The sequence below is a fragment of the Sus scrofa genome, chromosome 9, assembly GCF_054392235.1.
Source record: "Sus scrofa isolate SSC_HxYL_T2T_F1_AM1 chromosome 9, Sscrofa_HxYL_maternal_Yorkshire_Landrace_v2.0, whole genome shotgun sequence".
Taxonomy (NCBI): domain Eukaryota; kingdom Metazoa; phylum Chordata; class Mammalia; order Artiodactyla; family Suidae; genus Sus; species Sus scrofa.
Genome location: NC_139391.1, coordinates 128,921,058 through 128,947,991, shown reverse-complemented (window position 1 = coordinate 128,947,991; position 26,934 = coordinate 128,921,058). Strand labels below are relative to the sequence as shown.

The 26,934-nt window shown below is 43.9% G+C and overlaps 1 protein-coding gene across 3 annotated transcripts in view; it reads right to left on the bottom strand.

Annotated features, from left to right (window-relative positions):
* NPL (N-acetylneuraminate pyruvate lyase) overlaps window positions 1–26,934 on the bottom strand; it is a 39,201-nt gene that overhangs the window by 8,941 nt on the left and 3,326 nt on the right. For 2 of the 3 annotated variants that reach the window (XR_002346939.2, XM_021102211.2), the window contains exons 2-10: window positions 25,763–25,847; window positions 16,734–16,807; window positions 14,221–14,308; window positions 11,007–11,064; window positions 3,653–3,728; window positions 3,051–3,143; window positions 1,673–1,821; window positions 1,499–1,545; window positions 79–163 (exon numbers count right to left, since the gene is read on the bottom strand). Coding sequence is in view for 2 of the 3 variants with exons in the window: in XM_021102211.2 (XP_020957870.1) it covers window positions 79–163; window positions 1,499–1,545; window positions 1,673–1,821; window positions 3,051–3,143; window positions 3,653–3,728; window positions 11,007–11,064; window positions 14,221–14,308; window positions 16,734–16,807; window positions 25,763–25,830 (738 nt within the window). In the remaining variant the exon portion in view is untranslated. 3 annotated transcript variants of the gene reach the window in all.

Below are 26,934 nucleotides of genomic sequence, written 5' to 3'. Positions count from 1 at the left end.
GCTGACGAGACAGAACACAACATCTCATGTAGGAAAGACGAAAGGCTGTGATTTTTATGAAGGGAAAAGAAAACTAACCTGATGATTCAGGGCTGAAGAGAAGTCCTTTCGTTCAAAAGCCTCCAACATCTGGTTTGTCTTTCTTCCCAGGTAGTTATACGTACTGGGGGGTGGGAGGGAACAAAGAGCACATGCTGCAGGACCTGCGACTTTCAGGAAGGTTCCCATCCTCAAGCCCCACTGCTGCTTAAAAGGGAACCATATACCAGGCTTTCCAAAAGTCTATTTTTAGGTCCTAATCTATTAAAGCATCAGGTGATTTCGGTTCTGAGTTTTCCAGCATCACTAAGCGAGCAGAGGAGGCAGAGAACACCAAAGGGGATAAAGAAAAGGGAGACAAGTAGAAAAAGGGTAAAGTGAGAAAAAAAGAAGAGTGAAAGACGGAGGCGTAAGGAGTGAGAGAGGACAACACCTGCTCCGGGCACACACAGAATTCCAGATAAAAACAGTGGATAAAGTGTAGTATCTGAGGTGGGTCCTAAAGGCCTGATGATGAGGAACGGGGGGGCGGGTGGGGGGTGGAGCACCACCATAAAAGGAGCAAATCCCAAATTCTTCGTCAACTTGATTATTACCTAGAGACTAGTTCCTTTTTTCCCCTAAATCATATCTAATCCTTTCCAAGCCCTGCAAGGTAGGTGTGGTTTCTAGTTTGCTGTGAAGAAACTATGTCTCAAAAGAGGGGTACACTTTCAGCGACTGCAAACATTTCAATCAAACTGCCTGCAGGCACATTTTGAATGAATTAGGTGAATTTGGACACACTAAATCGAATGGCCCTGAGCCTTCTGCTGAGCAGACATCGGGCCGTATGAGTCTACCTTTCTACCTGCAGCTGACTGGACTTTCCATGGACCCCTGCCCAGGCAGTGCTATCTAGGGATATCCTGAGCTGCCCCGCCTGGGCGCCAGGACTGGCGACGTACACGATGAAGCAGAGGAAGCCTCTCTGGATAGAGAGAAAGGGTGGGAAAGAAAGAGATGTCCAGAGGACCACAGATGGAGAACGGTCTGCCATGGCAGTTGAGAACTTTGGAGTTTCACGCTCCCATGTTCCCTGAGGCCTCACTGCACTTCCTCCTCTCACGTTTTATGAAGTGTACCCAGTATTTTATAATACCTTACCTTTTTTCACATCAGCTGGTTTGAATGGGTTTCTGTTATTTGCAGCCACATCATTTCTGACAAGGAAGTTCTGTGCATGCTCTCAGCTCGTATGCCTCGCCTCTAACCGAAACAGGGGCTTCTTATAACAGTGACGGCGTCACTAACAACCTGCGAAGCCCTATTTAATTCCCTTTCACTAAGAGAATGTGGCAAAGAAAGGCAACTTCTATAAGAAAAGGGGTTCACGAAAGAAAACCAACTACTCGGGTGACGAACGCCTCTCTGGGGGATTTTATGTTTATAATCCTCGGGGAACATGAGCTCTGCTTACCTGCCCACGGCTCCGGTTGCTCCCATCACCAGAGCACTCAATAGTTGCTGATCAGAAACAGACAAAGAGTATATTTACTTGGATGAAAATAGAAAAGACACTTCGAGAGAAGCAGCTACGTGAATTGTTTGGAAGGGGAACTAACCTGTTGGGATGTGCCAGGGGGTGGCTTACCTCATCTACCCCAAACAGGAAAGCAAACTGTCGCTGGTGATTCTGATCAACACACTGCCCGAAGTCTAAGAGATCCGTGTCACTGAACTTCAGCCCTTGGAAGGTGGGAATCTTATCCTGAATCCCATCCAACAACTCTTCCGCACGAACTGCTCAAAACAGTAAATGTCTCTAGGAGTTCCCGTCGTGGTGCAGTGGTTAACGAATCTGACTAGGAACCATGAGGTTGCAGGTTCGATCCCTGCCCTTGCTCAGTGGGTTAACGATCCGGCGTTGCCATGAGCTGTGGTGTAGGTTGCAGACATGGCTTGGATCCTGCGTTGCTGTGGCTCTGGCGCAGAGCTGGCAGCTAACAGCTCCGATTAGACCCCGAGCCTGGGAACCTCCATATGCTGCGGGAGCGGCCCAAGAAATGGTAAAAAGACAAAAAAATAAAATAAAATAAAATAAAATAAAATAAAATAAAATAAATGTCTCATTCGTGTAAGAAAATCGAGAAAATACCAGAGAATAACTCATCTAGCCCCGCATATCTGCACTGAGCTGCCAGGGGCTGTTCTCAGCTGCAACTGACCGCAGACTGGACATCATCACTTGCTCTTGCCTCCTAGGTCCTATGTCCTTGTCAAACTAGAGTCCTAGGCCTTCTGTTCCTTGAAGACAATAGATGGATATTCACAAGGCACAATTTCTATTTTTTCTTTTAAGGAAGTTAGAAAGAAATGAGAAGAAAAACAACCCCCTAAGAAATTGCATCTAACGGCAACAATCTTCTTACTGGCGAAGTATAGTAATGAGAAAAGAAAAGCGAGAAACGATGGGAGTACTGTCCTATGTGTCTGGCGCTGAGAACAGAGGAGGGTACAAACTAGACACGGCCCCTGTCCTAGTGGGGCCTACAGGTTATGTCTGCCCACACGAGAAGGAGGGTGCAGAGTTCCCTTGGTAGCACAGCAGGTTAAGGATCCGATGTTGCCACTGCTGTGGCTCAGGCTGCAGCTGTGGTGTGAGTTTGATCCCTGGCCCTGGAAGTTCTGCATACTCTGTGTGAGGCCAAAAAAAAAAAAAAAAAAAAAAAGAGAGAGAGAGAGAGAGAGAAGGAGAGGTGTGTGTGACAGACACAGGTATCTGCTAGAATGGCCTGGGGTCAGTTGGTCTTTCATACTTAAAATCTTCCATCATAAGGCAGTATCAATGATTGGTAAGGGCTGACTTATTTTTGTAGGAACGACTTATTTTGGGCAGTTCGAACCATCTAATCAATAGACTTACACTTCTGTGACGTGGGGTGGGGTGGGGCAGAGCAGGGGGTCCTTAGTGAAATAGCGTATGAAGTGAGCGGCGAAGAGAAAGAAACATGGAAAGAGGCAGTACTTACTCTTTACCCCTGTCAAGGCAGGAATGTGATAGTAGTAAAACGGCAAAGCAGGGGCAGCAGCAGCCACCTCCTTCAGGAAATTAATCAGGTTATCTGAAAGAACACGGGAAAAGTCACAGTGTAAGCAAGTGTAAAACATGGGCTCTTCCCAGTAAGAAATGAATCTAATGAAATGCAGCCATCCTTTTTGGAAGCTGAAAATTCTTTTTTGGGAGAGGCGTATGCCTGCAGCAAATGGAAGTTTCTGGGCCAGGGACTGGACCTGTGCCACGGCAGGGATCTGGGCTGCTGCAGTGTCATGTGACTCTGACACTCTGGATAAGAAACGGACACCTGACCCAAACACAGGCACCTGTAGGTTGACCCAGGGCTTGGTGAATGATCCAATCAGATTACTTGGCAAAAGAGCTGAAGTCCTTTAATGGAACCTTTTCTTTTTTGGATCCAGGGAGGCTAAATATTCTGGAGAACTACTGTACCATTGCAACTACATGCCTCTAGTCCATAAAAACTACTTTCGTGAGTTAAATACAACTATCTGGAATGAAGGCATAAAGAAGTGGAGCACATGAGGCACAGGGCTTTTAGACAGATCTACTTACCTTTGTTCCAGGGCTTGAGAAAGAAAGGTGCAATGACAGCAATGCCATCGGCTCCTATTTTTGCTGCATGTTGGGCCTTTAAAAGAAGAAAAAAGACCATGGATCACAATTCGGAAGTGTGGGAGTGTGGGGGTTTCTCCACACCAACAAGCAGTTCTCAAACACCAGGGAGGTTTCTTACAATTCAACTCAACTCTGACACTATGTATCTGGAGATGGAGTCAGATTCCACAGTTTAAGGGCTCAGTCCCACAAGACTAGTCCCCTACGCCCACTTCAAATGCCAGGTTATCATCTGTGCTTCTGACACATGGGCTATAGATTGGCCATTCCAACAACCACCTCCTTGGGTCAATTAATTTGCTAGGGTAGCTCAGAGAACTCGGAAACATTTTACTTATCAGATCCGTGTTTTTTGAAAAAGGCTATCATCAGGAACAGCCAGATGGAAGAGGTACATACGGCAAGGCTTGGGGAAAGGGCCCTGAGTGTGAGGACACTGCCCACACCAACCTCCACGTGTTCACCAACCTAGAAAGTCTTTGAGGCCCATCCTTTTGTGTTTCTTATGAAGCTTTCATTACTGGGCATGATGGATGAAATCATTGGCCATTGATGATGGGTTCAAATTCTAACCCCTTCCCCTCCCTAAAGTAGGTGCCTGGGAATGAAAGTTCTAACCCCCTAATTCAAGTGGTTGGTCCTTTTGGCACCTCTCCCCCATCTAAGGGGCATTCCAAAGTCACCTCACTAACATAACAAGAATCTCCTTTGTGGTTCTCTTCTTGGGGAATTCCAAGGGTTTTAGGAGCTCTGTGAGAGAAATAGGACAAAGACCAAATATCTATTTCTTGTTATAAAACACACTATTATAACCATCCTGGAATAACTGATATATGATATTCATCTATAGCTTAGATACTAGAGGATAACAACTCTTCAAATCTGCCAAGTGATACACCACTAAAGAGTTGGCCCAGAAGTGATTTAAATTACCTCTCTGGTGTGCTCCTCACTCAGGGGGATATCTGCACCCCCTTTCCTCTTTAGGGTGTGTATCACTTCTTTGATTCTGACTTAAATAAACTACTCCTCTGTGTGCTCTCCTGCCCTGCTCCCCCCCAAGAGTTAGCCCAATTTAATGATAAACGTCATTACCAGGAAAACCCCAGGTTGCAAAGTAGAGACCTCTGACAGAGGTAAGCTGTATATTTCATCTTATTCTTCTTCAAACTTTGTCAGTACAATAAAAAACAAATAATAAAAAACCAACTTGCTAAGGAGATATGAGCAATTCATTTTGATAAACTATAATTGTTAATAGAGAAACTTGCAGATGTCCTTTCTCTTTCAGAGTTCAGCCCACTGGATGATACTGTTTTTCCTCTCCAAAGATATAACAGTCCTATTTTAAAATGTGCATTACAGACTGGTAATGCAGTTGCAAAATCTTGCAAAGAAAAAGACTATGGGGAGTTCCCCTTGTGGCTCAGTGGGTTAAGGACCTGACATTGTCTCTGTGAGGTTGGGGGCTTGATCCCTGGCCTGGTTCAGTGCTCAGTGGGTTAAGGACCTGGTGTTGCTGCAGCTGTGGCTGTGGTGTAGGCCAGCAGCTCAGCTCTGATTCAACCCCTAGTCTGGGAATTTCCATATGCGGCAGGTGTGGCAGTAAAAAGAAAAAAAAAAGAATACACACATCATAGAAGATACATCAAATTACTCTTCTGATGTTTTCTCAGTTCCCTAAGAAAAAAAATAAACACTTCCTCCCTGAGGACAGAGGGCAGAGGTCAGGTCTTAATGACTCCTGTGTTCAGGTCAATCATGGTGCTGAACACAGAGCAGGGACTCAGTAGATGGCTGACTGCTGAGAAACATGCCCCACTATCTAAAAGGCAAAAATAGCTTTCCTCTGAACTAGTGATATCTGTATCTAATACATGCAATTAATAGATTCTGCAGAAGTAAACTAGGAGAGTCAAAAAGAGATGGGGATATATAGTCTAAAGACTGACCAAAACACTAGACAAAATTTTATTAACACAGGATTGGAATGCAATATATCTGAATCATTTATTCAGTGCCCTGTTGAGAAAATAAAGTAGTAAACTTGGCTGAAAATAAGGACAAAAATCCCACTTCAGAGACTGTTGATGGCAGCGCCCATTCAAGCATCATCCAACGGAGAGTTCTGCCTAAGCAGATGCCAGTATTACTGTCTCCTTGGCAAGGTTATCCCACAGCAGGGATTATCCCGATAGCAGAGGATTATCTCTACACTAAGATTAACTTCATACTATTCTAGCGTTGAGCCCAACAGATGACACTGTCTTTCTTGTCACGACACAGTATTTTAAAATTTATAGTACACATAGGAGAAGAAAGCAATTGAAAAGAGAAAGAAAAAAAGAGAGAGAGGAATTCCTCTGTGGTGCAACGGGATTGGCAGGGTCTCTGGAGCTCTGGGACGCAGGTTCGATCCCCAGCCTGGCACAGTGGGTTAAAGGGTTCAGCTTTGCACAGCTACAGAGGAGGTCAAAACTGTGGCTCATATCTGATCCCTGGCCGAGGAACTCCACCGAGCGGCCATAAAAGAAAAAGTAAAAAACGGTTTCCTCCACTATACTACCTTAGTTGAAAGACTTATTGTAAGAAGAACAAATCAAGTGTAAAGAGACTAAATCAAGTTTCCAAGTTCTGATTCTAGGCTCACTAAGCAACCTCAGAGGAATAGCTTCCCTTGTGGCCTATCTAAGAGCACTGAATTGCAGTTTTGCGAGTATATAGTACATATCCCACTTCTAAATTCAGTTAACAGGAAGGATAATCGAACAAAACCCATAAGAAGATGCTGGGGTTAGATCAAATCATTGAACTCTTCGGAAATGGAATATCTAAAGTCTAGGGACATGGTTATGTGGACAATGAATGTCCCTGCCATTTTAGTAAACAAAAGATTTTTTTTGTCTTTTGTCTTTTTAGGGCCGCACCTGCGGGATCTGGAGGTTCCCAGGCTAGGGGTGGAATTGGAGCCACAGCTGCCGGCCTAATGCCACAGCCACAGCAACACCAGATCCAAGCCGTGTCTGCGACCTACACCACAGCTCAGGGCAACACCAGATCCTTAACCCACTGAGCGAGGCCAGGGATCGAACCTGAAACCTCATGGTTCCTAGTTGGATTTGTTTCTGCTGCACCATGATAGGAACGCCAACAAAGGGTATTTTGGCCATAAAACCAACATCCACTGCAGCTGCCCCTGTCAGTGCGCCCTGAGGGGAATTTAGGATGGAGAAAACTGGGATACTGGGCCTAGAGAGTAAGATGCATATCAAAGCAATAGTTTCAATAAGCCTGGACTCTTGCACCTTCCCAAAGAAAAGCACTAAAATCATTAACTTGAGATGTGTGTTTTTGTGATTAGCGGTAATCCTTTGATGCTCAACTACATGTTTTTTTTTGTTGTTGTTGGGTTTTTTTGGTTTTTTTGTTGTTGTTGGGTTTTTTGTTTTTTTTTTTCAGCAAAAATCTCCTGTACATCCTGGCTCCTCTTGTACCTCTCCAGAACAGTCCCTCAGAGCTATCTGGGTGGCTGTATACTGGGCTTAAGTCCTCAGTAAGTCCGCCGAATAAAACATAGTTTTAAGTTGTACTTTTTGTTCAGTTAACAGGTAGCAGTCTAGGCTATCACATCTTTATGTTTTCTATTCGTACTCCAGTCACAAAGGCCTCAAAACCAAGCCACCATTTACTTTTCTGCTGGCAACTTTAACTCCTTCTTTCCTACTCAAATGGAGCAGGGCACTGTGGGGACACAAAAGCCCCAACTCTTGTTTGTGGGAAATGGGCCTCATTCAGCCTCCATGACCTTCCTTGAATTCAAAAGGGCAGGGCCAAACAGTTGCTATTTAAGGAAGGGAGAGGATGCAGAGACAAGGTAGGAACAGTTAAGAAACACTGAGCATGTGAATTCCCGCTGGGGTACACTAGGTTAAGAATCCATCTGCAATGGCTCTGGTCACTGCGTTGGCGTGTGTTCAATCTGATCCACAGCTATGGCCACGCCAGATTCTTTAACTGAGGGAAAAAGCCTAGCGCAATGGGTTAAAGGACCTGATAGCTATGGATCAGATTCAATCCCTGGAACTTCCAGGGTGCAGGCATTAAAAAAGAGAAAAAGAAACAAATAAACAATAGTGCAGCCCTGGGGTAGGGTCCTGGTTCCTCTTCAAGGAATATACAGAACAGTTATCTTTGAGTTCTTCTGCAGAACTAAAACCCCCAACAACTGAAAGATGTTAACTACTTGATGAAGCATTTTTTATGCCAGAGAGAAGGACTACAGAACCAGTCCTGGGGCCACTAAACCCCACTGTGAAGAAGAATGCAAGCTTGAATCTACCCTGATTCTTATCTGTGGCCCTATTTTCCACTCCAAAACTATAAAACTACTTCCTAGTCTTTCCCAAAAGAGGGCCCAGTCTTTAGGGCGTGAGCCTGCTATGGCCTCTTTTGCCTGGCAAAGCAACAAAGCTGATTTTTTTCTCCTTTGCCCCAAGCTCTTGTCTCTAGGTTTCTATTTGGTACTGGTAGACAGAGGCCAAGTTCAGCAACACTCCCTTGCCAAAAGGTTACTCTGCCTGACCTGCTCATCTGCAAATCGACGGCAATCCAATTGTTTGCACTCTCATTCCTGTGTTCTGATTGAAGAAAACCGTGCTGGGTGGTAGTATTGAAACAAGAGGGTAGAGGGCAGGGCACGATCCTTAAAAGGATGACATAGTTCTTGAGGATATGCCAAAAACTGGTTAGAACAAACTAGGTCCAAGATAGTAGATGATCTAACTTCCTCCCAGTGGACCTTGCATTTCACTATTTGTACATTGTAACATATTAGCTAAATGACATGCGCACAGATGCCAGGACAGTTTTGGCCATTAAAGGTGGCCCAATTCCTGGAAACCATCTCCCTTTCCAGGAAATAGTTAGAATAATCCTCCCACTCATTAGTCTATGAAATTGCCCAGCCCATAAAAACTCACCACCCCATATTTCGGGCCTCTCACTTCTCAGCTTCTGAGATGGCCCACACTCTGTCTGCGGAGCATGTTTCTCCCAGGGCCACTCTCTTGACTTTTGAGATGGCCCACCCTTTGTCCATCTCTCAATAAACCTACTTCTTATCTATCGCTTTGCCACTTGCTAAATTGCTTCTGTGCCAAGACATGAGGAACCGGAACCTCAGTGAGTCCTGGGACCAGGTGTTTGATTTTAATTAAAAAAACAGTGGGCTCAAGTTCCAATCTGGCTTTTGGCTGGGTCTGAGTCCCCGTCTGAGGTGAATGTTTTAGCGTGATAAATTTATTTATTTATTTAAGACCGCACCTGCGGCATATGGACATTTCCAGGTCAGGAACTGAATCCGAACTGTCGCTTTGTCCTATGCCCCCAGCTGTGGCAACACAAGATCCTTAACCTACTGCGTTGGGCTGGGAATTGAACCCACACCTCTGCAGTGACCTGAACCACTGCAGTCATATCCTTAAGCCACTGTGCCACAGTCAGAACAAATTTATGATGTACAACTTTAGGTGGTCTTTAGCATCACTGGGGCAATCCTTTTTAAAAAATTAATTACTGTAAAACGTATTTTGCGAATTGTGACTAAGAAAAACAGAGTAAAGTTTACCCTCTCAACCATTTTTAAGTGTACAGTTCAGCAGTGTTAAATATATTCACATTGTTGTCAAACAGATCTCTGGAACTTGTTTGTCCTGCAAATCTGAAATTTGTGGGAAGAGCTGTCAGTAAGGACTCCAGTTTGTACTTTAAGGCTCCATCCTGTTAAACTGTGAACTGTGTTGACCCTGCTGACTAGGGGGAAAAAAAGAGAAGCATCTGGGGAAATGTGCAGAAATGTGCCTTGACCCATAATGAGTGAGACATACTCGACAAGTCAATAAACCGTAACAGAAAAAAAAAAAAATACATACACACCTTCCAGCCAGAGCTCTTGGCGAACAATTTATGTAAACTAAACATACTGCTGTGTCTTCCTTCCAAGACTCCTGCCTTTTGTTTCCCAGAAGAGATACTATTCTGGTGGCTGCTGGAATCTGCTCCCTGAATTAGAATTCTAAGACCCCAAATAACCATAAGCTTGTTCTTTTTCTATATCTAAGTCTGTTCCTGTTTTGTAAATAAGTTCATTTGTATCATATGTTTTAGATTTTGCATATAAATGATATTAGATGATACCTGTCTGTATCTGATTTACTTCACTTAGTATGATAATCTCTAGGTCTATCCATGCTAGATGAACAGATACACACTATTTTATATAAAATAGCTAACAGCAAGGACCTACTGTCTAGCACAGAAAACTATATTCAATATCTTATAATAATCTGTAATGGAATCTGCAAAAGAATATATATGAATATATATGAATCACTTTGCTGTACCCCTGAAACTAACACAACATGTTGTAAATCAACTAAACTTCAATTAGGAAAAAAAAAGAGCCCCAAATAAATGCACTTTTTAGTTTTACAGTCTGCTTCTTTTTCTCAGATGACAAAATCTATGCCCATTAAACAACTCTTCTTTGCCCCTCCAACTAGTCCCTAGTAACCACCATTCTACTTTCTGGTTTTTACGAATGTGACTATTTTAGATACCTTATAAATGGAATGATATAGTATTTATCTTTTTAGCGACGGGCTTACTTCATATAACCTAATGTCCTCAAGGAGTTTTATCCATATCGCAACATGCAAGATGGATTTCCTTGCTTTTTAAGGCTGAACAATACTCCATTGTACGCATATACCATCTTTTCTTTTTCCATCCATCCATCCATCCATGGGCACTTGGGTTGCTTACCTCCTGAACAGCACTACTATGAACATGGGGGTGGGGTAATCTTTTTCTATTCTAGTTTTCTCTTCTATTCTCCAGGCAGCAAGCAATTCTCACATTTTACCACTACTTGTGTCTGAACCTCGTCTCCATTTCCTTTATGCTCAGAAGCTGGCCTTGCCTTTTACTTCCTAGAAGAAACTGAGGTTGGTTCAAGTTCTGTTCCTTACCTGCAAACTAGGTAGCTCTATATCCACCCTTACGTTGCCCAGAAGAAGAGGTGCCTCTGTCTCCTATTCAAGGCTCTCCTCAGCAGTTTTCACCGTGGGCTACTCTATGGCTCTGTACCTGCTTCAGGGTAGTGAACTCCCTGAGGTCCCACAGCTTATATTCTCTAGCACAGCATTCAATATTTAGCAAAAATGGTATTAACTTCAGCATAAAAATGGAGGCCCCTCGAGTGGTCTCTCCCAGACAGACCTGTGGTACATACCAGTTCTTGAGACTCCTTCAAGCTCAGTGCTCCTACATGAATTACTATTTGATCCAACCTGCAAAAATGAAAACACCATTTTCATCATGTGAATTTTATGGTAACAGGGAAGGGCTGCACTATCCTGGTTTGTGCTGGTTTTTATTTATTTATTTATTTGCTGTCTTTTTAGGGTCACACTCAAGGCATATGGAGGTTGTCAGGCTAGAGGTCCAATCGGAGCCATAACTGCCAGGCTGCACCACAGCCACAGCAACATCAGATCCAAGCTGCACCCACAAACTACACCACGGCTTGCAGCAACATCAGATCCTCTAACCCACTGTTCGAGGCCAGGAATGAACCCACATCGTCATGGATTCTAGTTGGGTTCTTAAACCACCGAGCTGTAGGAATTCCTGTCTTGGTATAGCAGTTGGCTAATATGTGATTAGGCCCAATCTCAGGACTACTAAATTCTATAGTGCTCTACTTAAAATCAGTGTAATCAGGAGTTCCCATTGTGGCTCAGTGGGTTAAGGACCCAACATTGTCTCTATGATAATGCAGGTTTGATCCCTGGCCTTGCTCTGTGGGTTAAGATCTGGCGTTGCTGCAGGCTGCAGCAGAGACTGCAGATGCAGCTCAGATCCGGTTTTACAATGGCTGCAGTGTAGGCCTCAGCTGCAGCTATGATTTGACCCCTGGCCCAGGAACTTCCATATGCTGCCAGTGAGGCCTTAAAAAGAAAAAAAAAATTGGTCTAATCAGTGCCTTAAAAAAAATATCCAGGGAATAAAATTTAAGGTTCAACCAAGCAGTAGAATTTTGAAAGCAATAATTGATAAATCAATACTGGAGTACTTATTTTGACTACTGTTTTAGATGCTGCATTGGGTGGTGACAATTTGCATGACGAAAGGTGTAAAACAGATATTTTTGGAGACAAAAATAAAGAGGTTTCTCACAGTACAGGAACCAGCCATAGGAGAAAGGAATTTACTCTGAAAAGTTTTTTTCCTATCTTGCGAGAATTTGATCATGCGTGTGGTTTTTTCTGAGGCCCCAATGTCCATCTTTGGAGGTGCTCCACGTGGTCCCACAGGAAGCGGCCACACGTAGACTGGTCTTCTGAGGGTAGGATCAATAAAAGTCCACTGTGGGAGTTCCCATTGTGGCTCAGTGGTTAACAAATCCAACTAGGAACCATGAGGTTGCGGGTTCGATTCCTGACCTTGCTCAGTGGGTTAACGATCCGGCATTGCCGTGAGCTGTGGTGTAAGTCACAGATGTGGCTCAGATCCCTCGTTGCTGTGGCTCTGGCGTAGGCCGGCGGCTACAGCTCTGATTGGACCCCTAGCCTGGGAACCTCCATATGCCCCAGCAGCAGCCCAAGAAATGGCAAAAAGACAAAAAATAAAAAATAAAAAAAATAAAAAATAAAAGTCCACTGTGAATCCAGTCATGCTGGTGAGTCTTCAAGGGACTCTGAGTGACACGCATGGCACCCTCATGGGAAGGAGACACCACATCCCCCTTGAGGCCCACGCATTGAGTCCTCTCATGACTCTTGACTTGTTATGTCTTAGGTCAAACGGACCTAGCTGGGAAGTACTCTGATCAGGTCTGCATTTGTGAGGGAGAAAGGAAGACTTCCGAAAGGAGAAAAGGCAGCTGACGGGGCTGCTTTACCCTCACCAGCAGCTTTATGGCATGACCTCCGCATCTCCCGGCTTAGGTTAAAACAATCATGCTTGGTCAAGCCCCCTGGGTCTGTGGCTTTAGCACAAACTTGCAATTTCCCAATCAGGAGGAGGAGGCTCCCCAAAGCCTTCTGGTCGTCAAGACTTACTTCCCTTTCTAATTCCCTGCAGTGGCTACTCCAAATCTTGACTCTTCTCCTTCAGCTCTAAGTGTCATCCAACTCCTTGTTCTTGGCAGATGTCCTTGCTCCCAAGACCCCAAAGAGAAAGATGCTTTCACGTACAGGCCCCCTCCCTTCTCCTCACCTCTGCACTGAGCTGTGTCACCTTCTAGGTGTTCCTCCCAGCTTCTTAGCTGTCTCCTAAAGCTACTCTACCTACTCTGGGTTTTACTTCAAAGCCCTCGCTGAGACCTTCCATCAAAGGCATCAGTTCTCCCACTCTCTTTAATCTTTCCTCTAACGGCACTGTCCTTTAGGCACAGAAACGTGCTCAAGATTGTCCCACTTTAAGAAAAAGAAAATTTCTTTTCATTTTGCTTCCACCTCCCTAATTTACTATTCCATCTCTCTGCCCATGGTCTGTGATCTTTTTGGGCCCAGGATCTGACTGAAAATTAGCTGCACACTGGTGGATGACCAGAAAATGCTTATGTGTTCAAATTTAGTGTATAATTTCAGAGTACCCAAGATGCTCTGAAGCCTCTTAAGGATTCCCAAAGTGGGCATGGGCTTTGCACTGACAACCTCTGCTCCAGGCTCACTTGGGACTTACCTCCAATCTTTGCCTCCACCTAAGACACTGTCAATCACTCCCTTCTCTGATCCCCGTTTACACTATCAGAAGGATCAGTGTTCGTTTTCATGGTGTGGCATTTCCACTAGACGGTATGCAACCTGAGGGCAGAGATCCTGTTTTATACCCCCAGTGCCAGTACAGTGTGTACCACACCACGTACAGACAACGGATAAAACTTGGTTAATTGATGTGCGTGTTGAATGGATGCTGTCCTATTTGTTCTACTCTGGCATGGACTGGATGTTATAACGAAAGCGTGTCATTGCACTGAAGCTCAGGGGATGCAGAAAGCTCCCTACGACTACAAGAGTCATGTGCAGAGAGAAGACTTGTAAGGAAGCAACGGGCTGATGGAAGCATCTGGACCCACCCTGAGATGGAATGGAGTATGAGCTGTTCAGCAGAGGGGCTGGGAGCTCAGTGGTCAGTCACCAGGACCCTCTTCTCACCCCCTCAGCCCAACGACTGGGAACCCAAGGGACTGGCCTGGCAGAAAGACCAGAGGCAGTGTCCCGCTTCCCAACAGGCTCTCTGACAGCCAGGCGTGTCTTGCGGTCTGGCTGCCCTTCCACACAGAAAGGAAGGGCGCTCCTCTGCCTCAGCTCCTCTTCCCACAAGCCAACCTTGGGCCAGACTTGTGACCGGCAGGCTGGGAGGCTGCGTCATGGGGGAGGAGCCCCGAACTCTATGCAGCTTTTGCAGATGAGTGCTTTTGTCCTAGTGGAGCCACTCACTTGTTCCTTCCTTTTGTCACCCACTCCTCTGCGACCTGGCAGCGCTCTGAGATGCTCAGGGACAGGCCTTCTCCCGTCGTGCCATTCACTGTTCCAAACAGAGAGTCAGTCAGTGGGACCAGCCGACACCTTCTGTTCCCCCAACACGAATGCTGGCAGTGCAGGGGCAGGAGTCCCTGCTCAAGAGGAAGTTATACAGAGCAACACCAGAGGAGAGAATCCAGGAGGGCGAGAGGCCATTTCTCATTTTCACCTTAGGCTTAGTCTTTTTTCACATCTTCACTTTGTCAATAGGAGTGGGAAGGTGAATTGTGACTTGTAGTTGCCAATCTTTTATTGTTTTCAGGGCCAGAGAGTAAGTATTTAAAATGGAGACAGAGATAACAGCCTATGTTTTAAGCAAATCTCTGAACACACCTGCCAGTGCTATATTTAGGTTTGAGCGGCAAGAAAACCACTGCCATCCAGTACTGGGAGGATGTCGCGGTGGTCGGAAATGGGGGGAACTTAGGAAAACAATGGTGTAGATTACAGGTCGAAAACAACCTCCACCTATGGTTTGATATAGTAGTGCTCTAGGACAACTCATTGTTTTTAATAATTCATAAAACACCAGGATATTAATATTTCATGCAGCAAGCACTCATATATTCACTTATCCTCATCACAACTCAGCAAAACACAAATCATTCCTTTCATTTACAGATACAAATATGAGGTCCTTAATCACTAATCTAAGTTTGAATCCAGATCCATATGATTACAAAATATTCCCCACTACTATAACTCTCTCCCCCTTTTTTTGGCTTTTGTCTTTTTAAGGCTACACCCACAGCATATGGAGGTTCCCAGCCTACGCCTCAGCCACAGCAATGCCAGATCTGAGCCGCGTCTGCGACCTACACCACAGCTCACAGCGATGCTGGATCCTTAACCCACTGATCCTTAATCCATTGGTTTTCTTGCCGAACCCACATCCTCATGGATGCTAGTCAGATTCTTTAACCACTGAGCCACAACGGGAACTCTTCTCTCCTTTTTTTAACTTTTAAAAAATGTTATTGAAGTATAGTTGATTTACAATGTCGTGTTAACTTCTGCTGTAGAGCAAAGTGTATAATCATCTCTTAATGGATCAGAAAAAGGATGCCAATGGCACTGGGATATGTTGCTGGGGCCTAATGCATAGGGGCACACTTGGGGTCTCCCATGCTGAGCACTCAGTTGGGGAAGAGGAGGAGGGACGGCGATGGGGAGAAGGAGAGAGTGTTTTTATCACCCTGCAGGGTCCTGAGATACCTCAAGCATGCTCCTACGTTCCCTCTATACCCAGAGGAGATCTTGGCCCTTTTAGGAGGAAGAATGTGTCTTTCCCACTATGCGTAGAGCTGTAGGGGGGACACTGAGTGGTTTTACAATCAGGTGTTGGTTTTGACACATGGCCTTGATACTTTTTTACAGAAGTTTTAACCTGCTCTGATTTGGTGCTCCAAGTTTTGAAGGGGCCCTGTTGGGAGAGCTGGAATCAGGGCCAAGTGCAGTGCACCCAGAATGACAACCAACCCAAGGGGCTGAGCACTCAGAATGTAACACAAGGGGCAGCTCAACTGCAGGGAAGTATAGTTCTTGGGCTTAAAATATTCAAGGTCTGGTTTTTGTTTTTTAATTTACACTCTCTGAAATAAATAAGTAAATTGCTAGACCTGTGATTCCTTTTTGTGCTGCATTTAGAGTGCTGCTTCTTCTTTTTTTAAATTCCTTGCCACATCCATGGGATATGGAAGTTCCCAGGCCAGGGACTGAATCTGAGCCGAAGCTGAGACCCACACCACAGCTGCAGCAAAGCAGGATCCTTAACCCACAGTGCCACAGCAGGAACTCCCAGAGTGCTTCTTACATTTACATGGTGAAATGTCTGGGTGAAGACAGAATAAAGACCATTCTTTTTTTTAAATTTAAAAAACCTTTTTCTTTTTAGGGCTGTATTTGCAGCATAGGGAAGTTCTCAGGCTTTTGAATTGGAGCTGCATCAGCCAGCCTATGCCACAGCTCACGTCAGCCAGCCTATATGCCACAGCTCACGTCAGATCCTTAACCCACTGAGTGAGGCCTGGGATCGAACCTGCAACCTCATGGTTTGTAACACCTGGGCCACAATGGGAACGTGCAGAATAAAGCCCATTCTTAAGAGAGAAGCCTGGGTTTTGTCATTACTCTACCACTTCTTGGTTGAGTGGATTTCGGCAATCTACATAATATATCTGAGTCATAGAGTTTCTTCCTTACATGAAGATAAAAATAATACCTTATCTGTTTTGAAGGTATACTACTAAATTAGATAATCTCTTGATTATCTTTACAGGTCTAAAATTGATGAGCCTAAAAATTCACAAATTTCACAGGCTTAGCCAGGCTCAATCATGATCTGCGATGTCCTGTGTAGCAAGCAGGTGACAGCTACTTTCTAGGGACTGAGCTAGAGATATGCAGAGAACTCTCTAAAGATGACTTACCAAAGATATTCTTCACTCCCTGTACTTCCACGAGATAATCCACATACTGACCGATGACTGAAAAGTTGATCTCTCTGAAAAGTCACAGGAAACCAAATCAGAAAAAAATGCATATTTATTCTTTTCTAGATTACTGGTCAGTCTATATCCAAGTCTATAAACAGCTCTCACTTGTTAATAGTTATTAAAATCCACCCAGGGAGTTCCCTTTGTGGCTCAGGGGAAATGAACCATATTAGGATGTGGGTTCGATTCCTGGCCCCACTCAGTGGGTTAAGGATCTGGCATGGCCATGAGCTGTGGCGTAGGCTGGCAGCTGTAGCTCTGATTCAACTCCTAGGACTCTAGCCTGGGAACTTTCATATGCTGGAGGTGCGGCCCAAAAAACAAAATTAAAATTAAATAAAATTAATAAAATAAATCAAATAAAATCAAGTCAAATCCACCCAACCAGTCTGAAATTCTTAGCCTGCTCTGAATAATGCCTGGGTGTTTTTTTTACTTTTTCTCCTGAGTCTAGTGATTTCTCTACTCAGCCATATATGTCTCACTTATGTGAGCAAAACACTATTAGTTATTAACAAAGTTTTTAAGCTTCGTCACAAGTAATATTTAAAAATTAGTTACTTAATTATCTTTTGCCCCTTTAGGGAAGAGTGATGGCTGGGGGATGTGGTTAAATGAGAACATTTTCCATGTGGTGAGAATCAATCATTCCTTAGGCTGACTAAATAGGATCATTCAATCTTAATTCTTGAAGAATTTTAGCACTCAATATTTGTGACAACAAATGAAGGCTCAAACCCATTTACATGTGCTAGTTTAATTTTTAAATTTTATTTATTTATTTTTTGGTCTTCTTAGGGCTGCACCTGTGGCATATAGAGGTTCCCAGGCTAGGGGTTGAATCAGAGCTGCAGCTTTTGACCTACACCACAGCCATAGCAATGCCAGATCCAAGCCGTGTCTGTGACCTACACCACAGCTCATGGCAACACAGCTCACTTCACTAGTGTGAAGACAATTAATGTTTGGAAAGGAACTTTGTCATCGCTTTGCTTTTTCAAAGTGTGGCTGGCGAGACAGCAACATCAGCATCTGGGAGGATTTGTTAGAAATGAAGAGCCCCAGGCCCCACACAGTTCTCCTGGTCAGAATCTGCAATGTAACAAGATCCCCATGGAATCTGCTTGCATTTTGCAGTCTGAAGAGTAATGACCCTGGAAAGATATGATATTTAAGACAATAAGCTCTTTCCTTAAAATCATATTGAGTTAAAAAAATATAGAAACTGACTCTCACACACATCAGACAAAGTGATCTGTTCTCAATCAGAATACAGGTGGGGAGGATGGGGGATGGAGAATGAAAGTACAAAAAAAAAAAAAAACTGTGGGGCAAGTGTGCGTTAAATGTTGCAGAATCTGGGGTTGCCAAGAACACAAAGTACTAGTTGGCTAGTACTTTTGCATTTTTGTCACTGCAGCCAGAGAATCCTAATTTAATTTTACTTAACATCTTTATTGTAGTCCTTAAAAAAACAAAAAGAACCCAAATCATCTGGGGAGTATAGAGAACAAAGACATCAAAGGGTATTTGTCAAAGGGATTAGGAATAATAGAGATAAAAACAAAAAATGCATAGGCAACCTCTGCCCACAACATGCAAAAGATTACCAGGTTCCAGCTGCCATTTGGGAAAAGGTATGCTTTCTTGTTGCTGTGTTTTGTTTTGTTTTGTTTTAAATTTTTAAAAAAGTTTTACTGAAGTATAGTTGATTTACAATGTTGTGATAATTTCTGCTGTGCCACAAAGTGATAAATATACACACACGGAAAAGGTGTGCTTTAATGAGAGGGGTAAGGATCTGGCATTGTCTCTGCGGTAGTGCAGATCCATCCCTGGCCTGGCACAGTGGGTTAAGGATCTGGCATTGCTGCAGCTCAAGTGTAGGTTCCAGCTGAGGCTCGGATTTGATCCCTGGCCTGGGAACTTCCCTATGCTGCAGGTGCAGCCAAAAAAAAAAAAATACAGGTAGTGAATACAACAAAAAAAGACACTCATAGAGAACAAACTAGAGGCCATCAGTGGAGAAAGGGAATAAGGGAGGGGCAATTTAGGGGTAGGTGAGTGATAAAGACAAACTATCAGGTATAAAATAAGCTACCGGGATATATTGTACAACATGGGGAATACAGCCAATATTTTATAATAACTATAAATGGAGTATAACTTTAAAAAATTGTAAATTGCTATATTGTACACCTGTAACTTATATAATAATAATAAAAAAAATCCAGATGATCTAATGAGGCCAGGCCTATCTTTCTATATTGTACCAACTGGCTGGGGAGGGCAAGGGCTATCCCCTGTGGGGGCATAGAAGCTCCCAGGTCACCTCTGGGATGCCTGCCTGACTGTAGTTGTGAGTTTGCAGCCCTTGGCAGAAATGCTCAGGGGCTCCAGTCACAAGTGAACCCAGGGCAGTCACCATATTTGTCACAAAGGCACCCCCAAAACAGCAAGGCTAGATTGGCAACAGAATCATTTTTTCTGTGGACTATGCTCCCTCATTTCCCATCTTACTCGACCTCCCCAGGGTGTCTGGGTTTATGTTCACTGCTGCAGGCACTGTATCAGTTATTGGCAGTCACCAGAGAGAATGGAAAGAATAAGACTGGGTAATAATTATTCTTCTCCCCACTGGCCAGCTGTTTGAGGCTTGTTGCTCATGGAAGGTGAGAAGGGGCATGAGCCAGTTCACTTGGAAAGTTTGGACTGGCTTTCCAGTGCTTCATCTCTTCCTCTGTGAGTGTCATGGACACATCTTAGCACAGGCCACCTCAGGGGAGAGTGGTCCAGGACCCAACTCGATGCTTGCTGTAGACGTTTTCATGCTTAACTCCAATTTAATGTCTTAATTTTAGTTCTCATGGGTTCAGATTCTTTGCCTTAGGTTCATCGCTTTTTTGAAATAAAAGTACTTATTTTTTTTCATATACCAAAGCTATATAATTTATTTTAGAAAGTACATGCAATAAAAAGGAAAAAAAAAAAAAAAAACAAACCACTCAGGATCTCCTTAGAGATTTTTACTCTTACTAGTTTAATATTTCTCTATTCACAAATACACAATATAGTATTCTCTTAAGTACTGTAATATTTTTTCACTTAACATTCCAAATTGGTATGTTCCTACATCTTCAGATAGTCCGTTACTCTACTAAACAGCATTTCATTGTATGGATGAACACAATTACTTTAGCTAATTTTCTATTCTTGGGTATTTAGTGGACGTATAAATTATAAAAGAAGAGGGAATGTTTATCAAATTATTTTTGCCACAAATTGAGGCCTAGAGTAGGTGAACTGTGAAACTGCATGTTAACTTTAACTCTTTTCTTAGGGTAGAAGGATAATAGAATTGTTCTAAAGGGGCTTTCCCGAGAAAATCCCTATTGCTGTACATTTTTTCTCCTGGTGCATGACAGAGAGTGAAAGACTTCTACGTTATTTGAGAACACAGAACCAACAGCACAGGCTCGCTCCATAACTGGCATGATCTGGCATGCATATCAGAAAATCTGATGTTCTATTTCTTTGCCTATTTTGGATATATTGAGCATTCAAAATCAGATAGAAGTCATGTGTCCTTTTGGCAAAATAACTACTTGGCTACTTTAAAACTCCTTTGGCAGAGAAGCACGGAGGACTATAACTACCCCACCTTGCCCAAAGGTAGAAAACAACTCGTTCTGGAAATCTGGGCCATTTAATTTCCCAACACAGTTGGAAGGACAATAATCTATACAATTCCAACTCCAGGAGTCAGGCGCTTTCTGATTGGTTGGGCAACAGCTTTGATGTTATTAGAGGGTATTGTGAAGATTCCCATGGTGAAGTCAAGGGCATTTGAGGGAGAAAACACCATTTTTTTTTCTTGACATCTTGGCCAATCTGGAATGGATTTTCTGTTCTAATGACTGTGAACTTGCTCAATGGAAAAAGTGACTTCTTGAAACAATGAAGAAGAGCAAAAGTCTTTCCCTCTAGTGTGTAGAGAAAGAAGGCGAGATGGGATGGGGAGAGACAGATCTTCCCAGTTATGCGGCTGAGGGCAGTGTTAATCTTTAGGATTTCAGTTTTATCAACTGCAAAAATAGATGAACTGTGCTCTCACAGAGTTGCTGTGAAGATCTAAGTGAAACATGCCCATTAAAACGCCCAGCATGACAACTGACACACCGATTGGTGCTAAATTCCTTTCCTATGAAATAATGAAATTATTCACTCATGAAATAACAAAATTTACTACACACTGTGCGAGATGCTGAAGATACAAAGATAAAAAAGATACATGCTCAGTCCTGTGTATTGCCTGGTACCCAATACACATCTGCATAAGGTTAAGCAGATCAGAGCCTGCTGTTGGGAGAGGCAGGCACATAACAGTTATTGTAATAATTATCATAAACAAAAAATCCTGATGTAATGTGAAAAGGCAGGTACCACTGTGGGACCACAGGGGAAGGACGTTTTTTAGGGAAATTGGGGAAGACTCACCAGAGGATGGTTTTGATGGATGAACAGACAAGTTCAAGTGCAGAAGAGAAAGGAGCAGGGGGGTGGAAAAAGGCAGAGGAAACAGAATGTGTAAAGGCACCGAGGGAAGAAAGGGGATGAGGTGTTTGGGGAAACAGAACCGTAGCAGGAAAGGTAGCTTGTAAAGGACTTTCTAAGTCATTCCAGATGCTGGGCTTTAACTTCACTCCAGTTCATCCCAGACTTTAACGTGCTAAAGAATCATCGGGGGACACAGTTAAAATGCAGGTTTGGATTCAGTGGTATGTAATAGGGCCTGAGAGTCTGCATTTCTAGTAAGTTCCTATGTGATGCTGGAGCTAATGGTCGGTGGACCACATGAGTAGCAAGGCTTAGACAAAAGTGACTCCACAGAGAGTCTTAGAGAAGAAATCGAGTAAGTGATTAGATTTATTTATGAGGATGCTAGTGGGGCTATGGCGTGGAGGATGGACTGGAAGTGAAGGTACTCAGACATTCCTACTTTGTGGGGATCGCCACATAACCCTCAAAGCATAATTGCAGATTCTTAGCATTCATATGGGCCTTAGAGATAACGTGGTTGAATTCTGTCTCTATTCAAAATACGAGCGTACTTTTACAAGGTGACAAGAGCTCCCCAGGGTCAGACAGCTAGTGGTGGCAAAGCTGGGGGTCAAGAATCCAGACATGTTAACTGAAATCTATTTAACTCTGTTCTTTCTGCCAGCTTCCCCACTCTAGGACATCAACTCATATTCAGAGTTGAATTGTTAGAATTATATAGGAAAAAGGATACAGGGAAATCATACTTAGCCATTCTGAATCGTGGAGGCCATAGTTTTTGTGTGCATTGTGTTTTTTAAGGTCACACCCACAGCATACAGAAATTTCCAGGCTAGGGGTCAAATTGGAGCTATAGCTGCTGGCCTACACCACAGCCACAGCAACATGGGATCCAAGCCGCATCTGCAACCTATACCACAGCTCATGGCAATGCTGGATCCTTAACCCCCTGAGCGAGTCCAGGGATCGAACCACATCCTCATGGATACTAGTTGGGTTCGTTATTACTGAGTCACCCAGGAACTCCTGGAGGCTACAGTTTATTCTAAGAGCCAGGTTAGGAAAACTCCCATAATAGAATTTCCAGGTATTAGATTCCATGTGACTCTCCTTTTTTTTTTTTTTTTTTAATTTTAAAAAATTAAATAGGGAGTTCCACTTGTGGCTCAATGGAAATGAATCTGACTAGTATCCATGAGGACTCAGGTTTGATCCCTGGCCTCGCTCAGTGGGTTGGGGATCTGGCCTTGCTGTGAGCTGTGGTGTAGGTCGAAGACACGGCTCGGATCTGGTGTTGCTGTGGTTGTGGTGGAGGCCAGCGGCTGCAGCTCAGATTCAACCCCTAGCCTGGGAACCTCCATATGATGTGGGTGTGGCTCTAAAAAAATTTAAAAAATAAAAAAAAATAAAAAAGAAAGGAATGGGATTTTTAAAAATAACACTATATTTTTTATTTTTATTTTTTGTCTTTTTAGGGCCACACCCACTGCATATGGAAGCTCCCAGGTTGAGGGCAAATCAGAGCTGCAGCTGCTGGCTTACACCAGAGCCACAGCAACCTGAGATCCCAGGCACATCCGCGACCTACACCACAGCTCACAGCAACTCTGGATCCTTAACCTACTGAGCAAGGCTGAGGACTGAACCTGCATCCTCGCAGATACTAATTGGGTTCTTAACCCACTGAGCCATAGCCACAACGGGAACTCCAACATTCCCTTTCTTACATTATCTTTCATCATAGTCTATCCCAGGAGGTTGGATATTATTCCCTGTGCTATACCATAGGACCTCACTGCTTATCTATTCTAAGTGTATTAGTTTGCATCTACTAACGCCAAACTCCCAGTCCATCCCACTTCCTTCCCCTCCCCCTTGGTAACCACAAGTCTGATCTCTATGTCTGTGAGTCACGTGACTCCTCTTTCTGTCTTGTCTCTTAGAAACACATCAGACCTACAGATTCCTCTGTGGGCAGGTAGGTTAATGCCCACCTGCTCTTGGTAGGTGTTCCAAACCTGCTTAATACCTGTGAGAATGTCTGGATACAGCAAGTGGTGGGAGAAAAGGGGACTAACATCACTTAGAGGCCCATTATGTGCTATGTACTAACACCTATTTAATTTAATTTAATGAGCTTTAACTTAATTTGAATCCTTGCAAGGCCTGCACAAAAACTGCATTCTTTTTTTTTTTTTTTTTTTTTTGTCTTTTTGTCTTTTGTCTTTTGTTGTTGTTGTTGCTATTTCTTGGGCCGCTCCCGCGGCATATGGAGGTTCCCAGGCTAGAGGTTGAATCGGAGCTGTAGCCACCGGCCTACGCCAGAGCCACAGCAATGTGGGATCCGAGCCGCGTCTGCAACCTACACCACAGCTCACGGCAACACCGGATCGTTAACCCACTGAGCAAGGGCAGGGACCGAACCCGCAACCTCATGGTTCCTAGTCGGATTCGTTAACCACTGCGCCACGATGGGAACTCCAAAAAAAAACTGCATTCTTATTTTGACTGCACATCTTAGGAAAGTGAGGATCTTAGAAAAGAATTCATGCAAAAAGAGGAAATAGTGTAATAGAGGCAACAGGGTCAGAGGTATTTGGGAAACAGAGAAGAATCTGGAAAAGCAGAGTCATTTTAGTTATCTCTAATTATGTAGGTCCTAGTGTCCCAAGAAAAGAGCAGAACAGCGTGTTAGAACACACACTCCGTGGGTGCCAGATGAACAAATGAGACCCTGAAGAAGCCACTTCTAGGCTTAGAGGGTCTGATTAAAAAGGTTTAAGTGGCATCAACCAGATGTAGTGTTCTGAGCTTGCAAACAGGATCTTACTCCATAACAGGAAGTAAATCTTGTCTGCTCATGCAATCACATGCCTTCTGTTTCATCTGCCCAACAAGTAGCGGACACACTGACAAAGAGCTGACTACAGTTTTTCTTAGGGCTTGCAGAAGCAGAGAAGCAACGGAAACAAAAAAAATTGCTACTAACCACTGAGTAATTTATATGCCGTCTCAGCAAGAATTGTATTTAGACCTAGTAAAGATGTGATTATTTGTGAATATTAGAAGTTAGAAGATTATCTGAAGATCTAAGGGAAAACTGTGGTATGACCAACCTTGAACGAAAATACTAAAAAAAAAGAAATTTCATCTGCTTTAAAGGAACAGGGTTAGGGTTTACAAATTCAGCAATGGAAGATCAAAAGCATAAAAGCTTTACTTAAAGATATCTTAAATACCTCATCTCCTCTTGACCGCTGCCTCATGCCACCAGGACAGTTCAAACTTATTGACCTAAGTACATACTGACCTGTGCTAAGTACTATTATATGGATTATCTCATTTTTACACTCATAACTCCATGATGCAGGTACGACTAAAATTACATTTTATAGATGAAGAAAGAGGAAGCTTAAAGAAGACAGAATTCTGGCTGCTTTGTTAGAATGACTCCTCTAATGGGTCAAAAACATTTAGATCCAGAAGGTGGAGGACTCCCCACCTGGTTAATGGCAATGTCCTGGGAGGCCTTCTATTATTGCTGATGGAGACCCAGGGCATGTGACCACTAGCTGAGAGTACCAGCAAAAGGATGGCCATAATATTCATCTGGAGGGCAAAATGCCTGCTTGGGTAAGGATTTCTCAACAATCATCTGCTCCCCAACATTTAACCAATTTTTTTTTTCCTTTTTATGGCCACACTTGTGACATATGGACGTTCCTGGGCCAGGGGTCTATTTGCAGCTTCAGCTGCTGGCCTATAGCACAGCCACAGCCACGCTGGATCCAAACCACACCTGCAACCTATGGTGGAGTTTGCGTCAATGCCAGATTCTTAACACACTGAGTGAGGCCAGGGATGGAACCTGCATCCTCACAGAGACAATGCTGGGTCCTTAACCAGCCAAGCCACAATGGGAACTCCTAACCCATGTTGAAATGAGACTGTAAAACATGCCTTAAGGTGTCCATCTGGCAGCCACCTTCCCCACTTTGCTCTGGGTAGGACATTTTCATCATGTCTATGAATGGTCTGGAGACAGGGTTTAGAGGCCAGAGATTGACATCAAATCCTGCTAAAATGAGACTCTCCTCACCCAACTCCACCAGCCTTATGTGGGAAGGCCAGGGTTCCAATGAAATCCAAGGAGAATTTGCTTTGTGGAGCTAGACACTGGGAGGAGGGTGAGCCGCCATATCTTACCTTGTCTCTTTCTGCACTGCTTGCGAGGTAGAGATCTCTTCTCTGACTTGGGGCCAGAGAGAGTGAGGGGGGGATGACTGGCGGAAGCTGCCACTTGGCAATGGTGCCACAGAGCCGCGAAGTCGAAGCAACCTGCTATAGAGACCTACCGTCCTCTGCAGTGGAGGGAGAGCCCTTTAGTCCCAAGCCATAGTTACCCATGCTCAGTCATCGGCGTGATGGTCGCGGCCACGAGACCTTGAAGTTTCTTCTTCGGGGAGGCCATTGAGCTGCTGACAAAGTCTGGAAAACATACAAGGGAATTCTCTCTTTCAAGGACTGTCATTAATGATAAAACTCCTGGGCAAAGTCCATTCCTACATAGCTTAGAACTGTGAAAAATGCTTACAAGAACACAAACACCCAGAGCAAATGAGAACAATGTAAAACATTAGTGCTTCATACTAGAGAGGAGGAAACTCTTTTTTTTTTTTAAAGACAGGAAAGGTGGGGACAAGAAGAGAGAACTGTTCTAGAAAAACAGCCTTGGAAAGGGCTCCCATTTTACCTACGTAGGGGATGGTAGCAATCTGAAATCTCAAAGAGCAAGGGTGAACAGCAGCAGACCCAGGAAAGAATATGAACCTAACTCAGAGAGGTTGAGTATATAAAAAATTACTGTTACTCAGGTTGAAATATGGGGGGGGGGAGAAAAGGGATATTCTTATCTCTTTCCATAACTTCATACCATTAAGGGAGAATCTGCCCTAAAGCCAGTTCTTAAGTCTTAAGGCTTCAGTGTGATCTAAATAACACTAATAAGATCTTTCATATTCTAGTTTTGTTCAGTTCTTCCCAGCTCTAGTAAGCCACATCACAAATATTCTTTTACCCTTAGACCAAGCTCCCTCAGGGCCAGAAACAGACTGCATTTGCCTTTGCTTTCCCTGCACCGAGTGCTCTGCTGGACACCTTGTGTTCAGTAAAAAAGTGATGACTATGTGGGTGATTAAATGAGGTGTTCAGATGGTAGCTGGATGAGGACTTCCGCAGATGGTGAGATCACTGCTAAGACAGTGAACCTGGCCACACTCTCTGGGGCAAAGGGATCCCTCGCCACCTGGCCGAGAGTGTACCTACCCATAACCGTAAAAAAGCCAAGAAGGGAGTTCTCGCTGTGGCTCAGTGATAACAAACCCGACTAGCATCCATGAGTTCAATCTCTGGCCTCGCTCAGTGGGCTAAGGATCCAGCACTGCCACAAGCTGTGGTATAGGTCGCAGACGAGGCTCAGATTCTGCATTGCTGTGGTTGTGGTGTAGGCTGGCAGCAGCAGCTCTGATTCAACCTTATCCTGGGATCTTCCATATGCCACGAGTGTGGCCCTAAA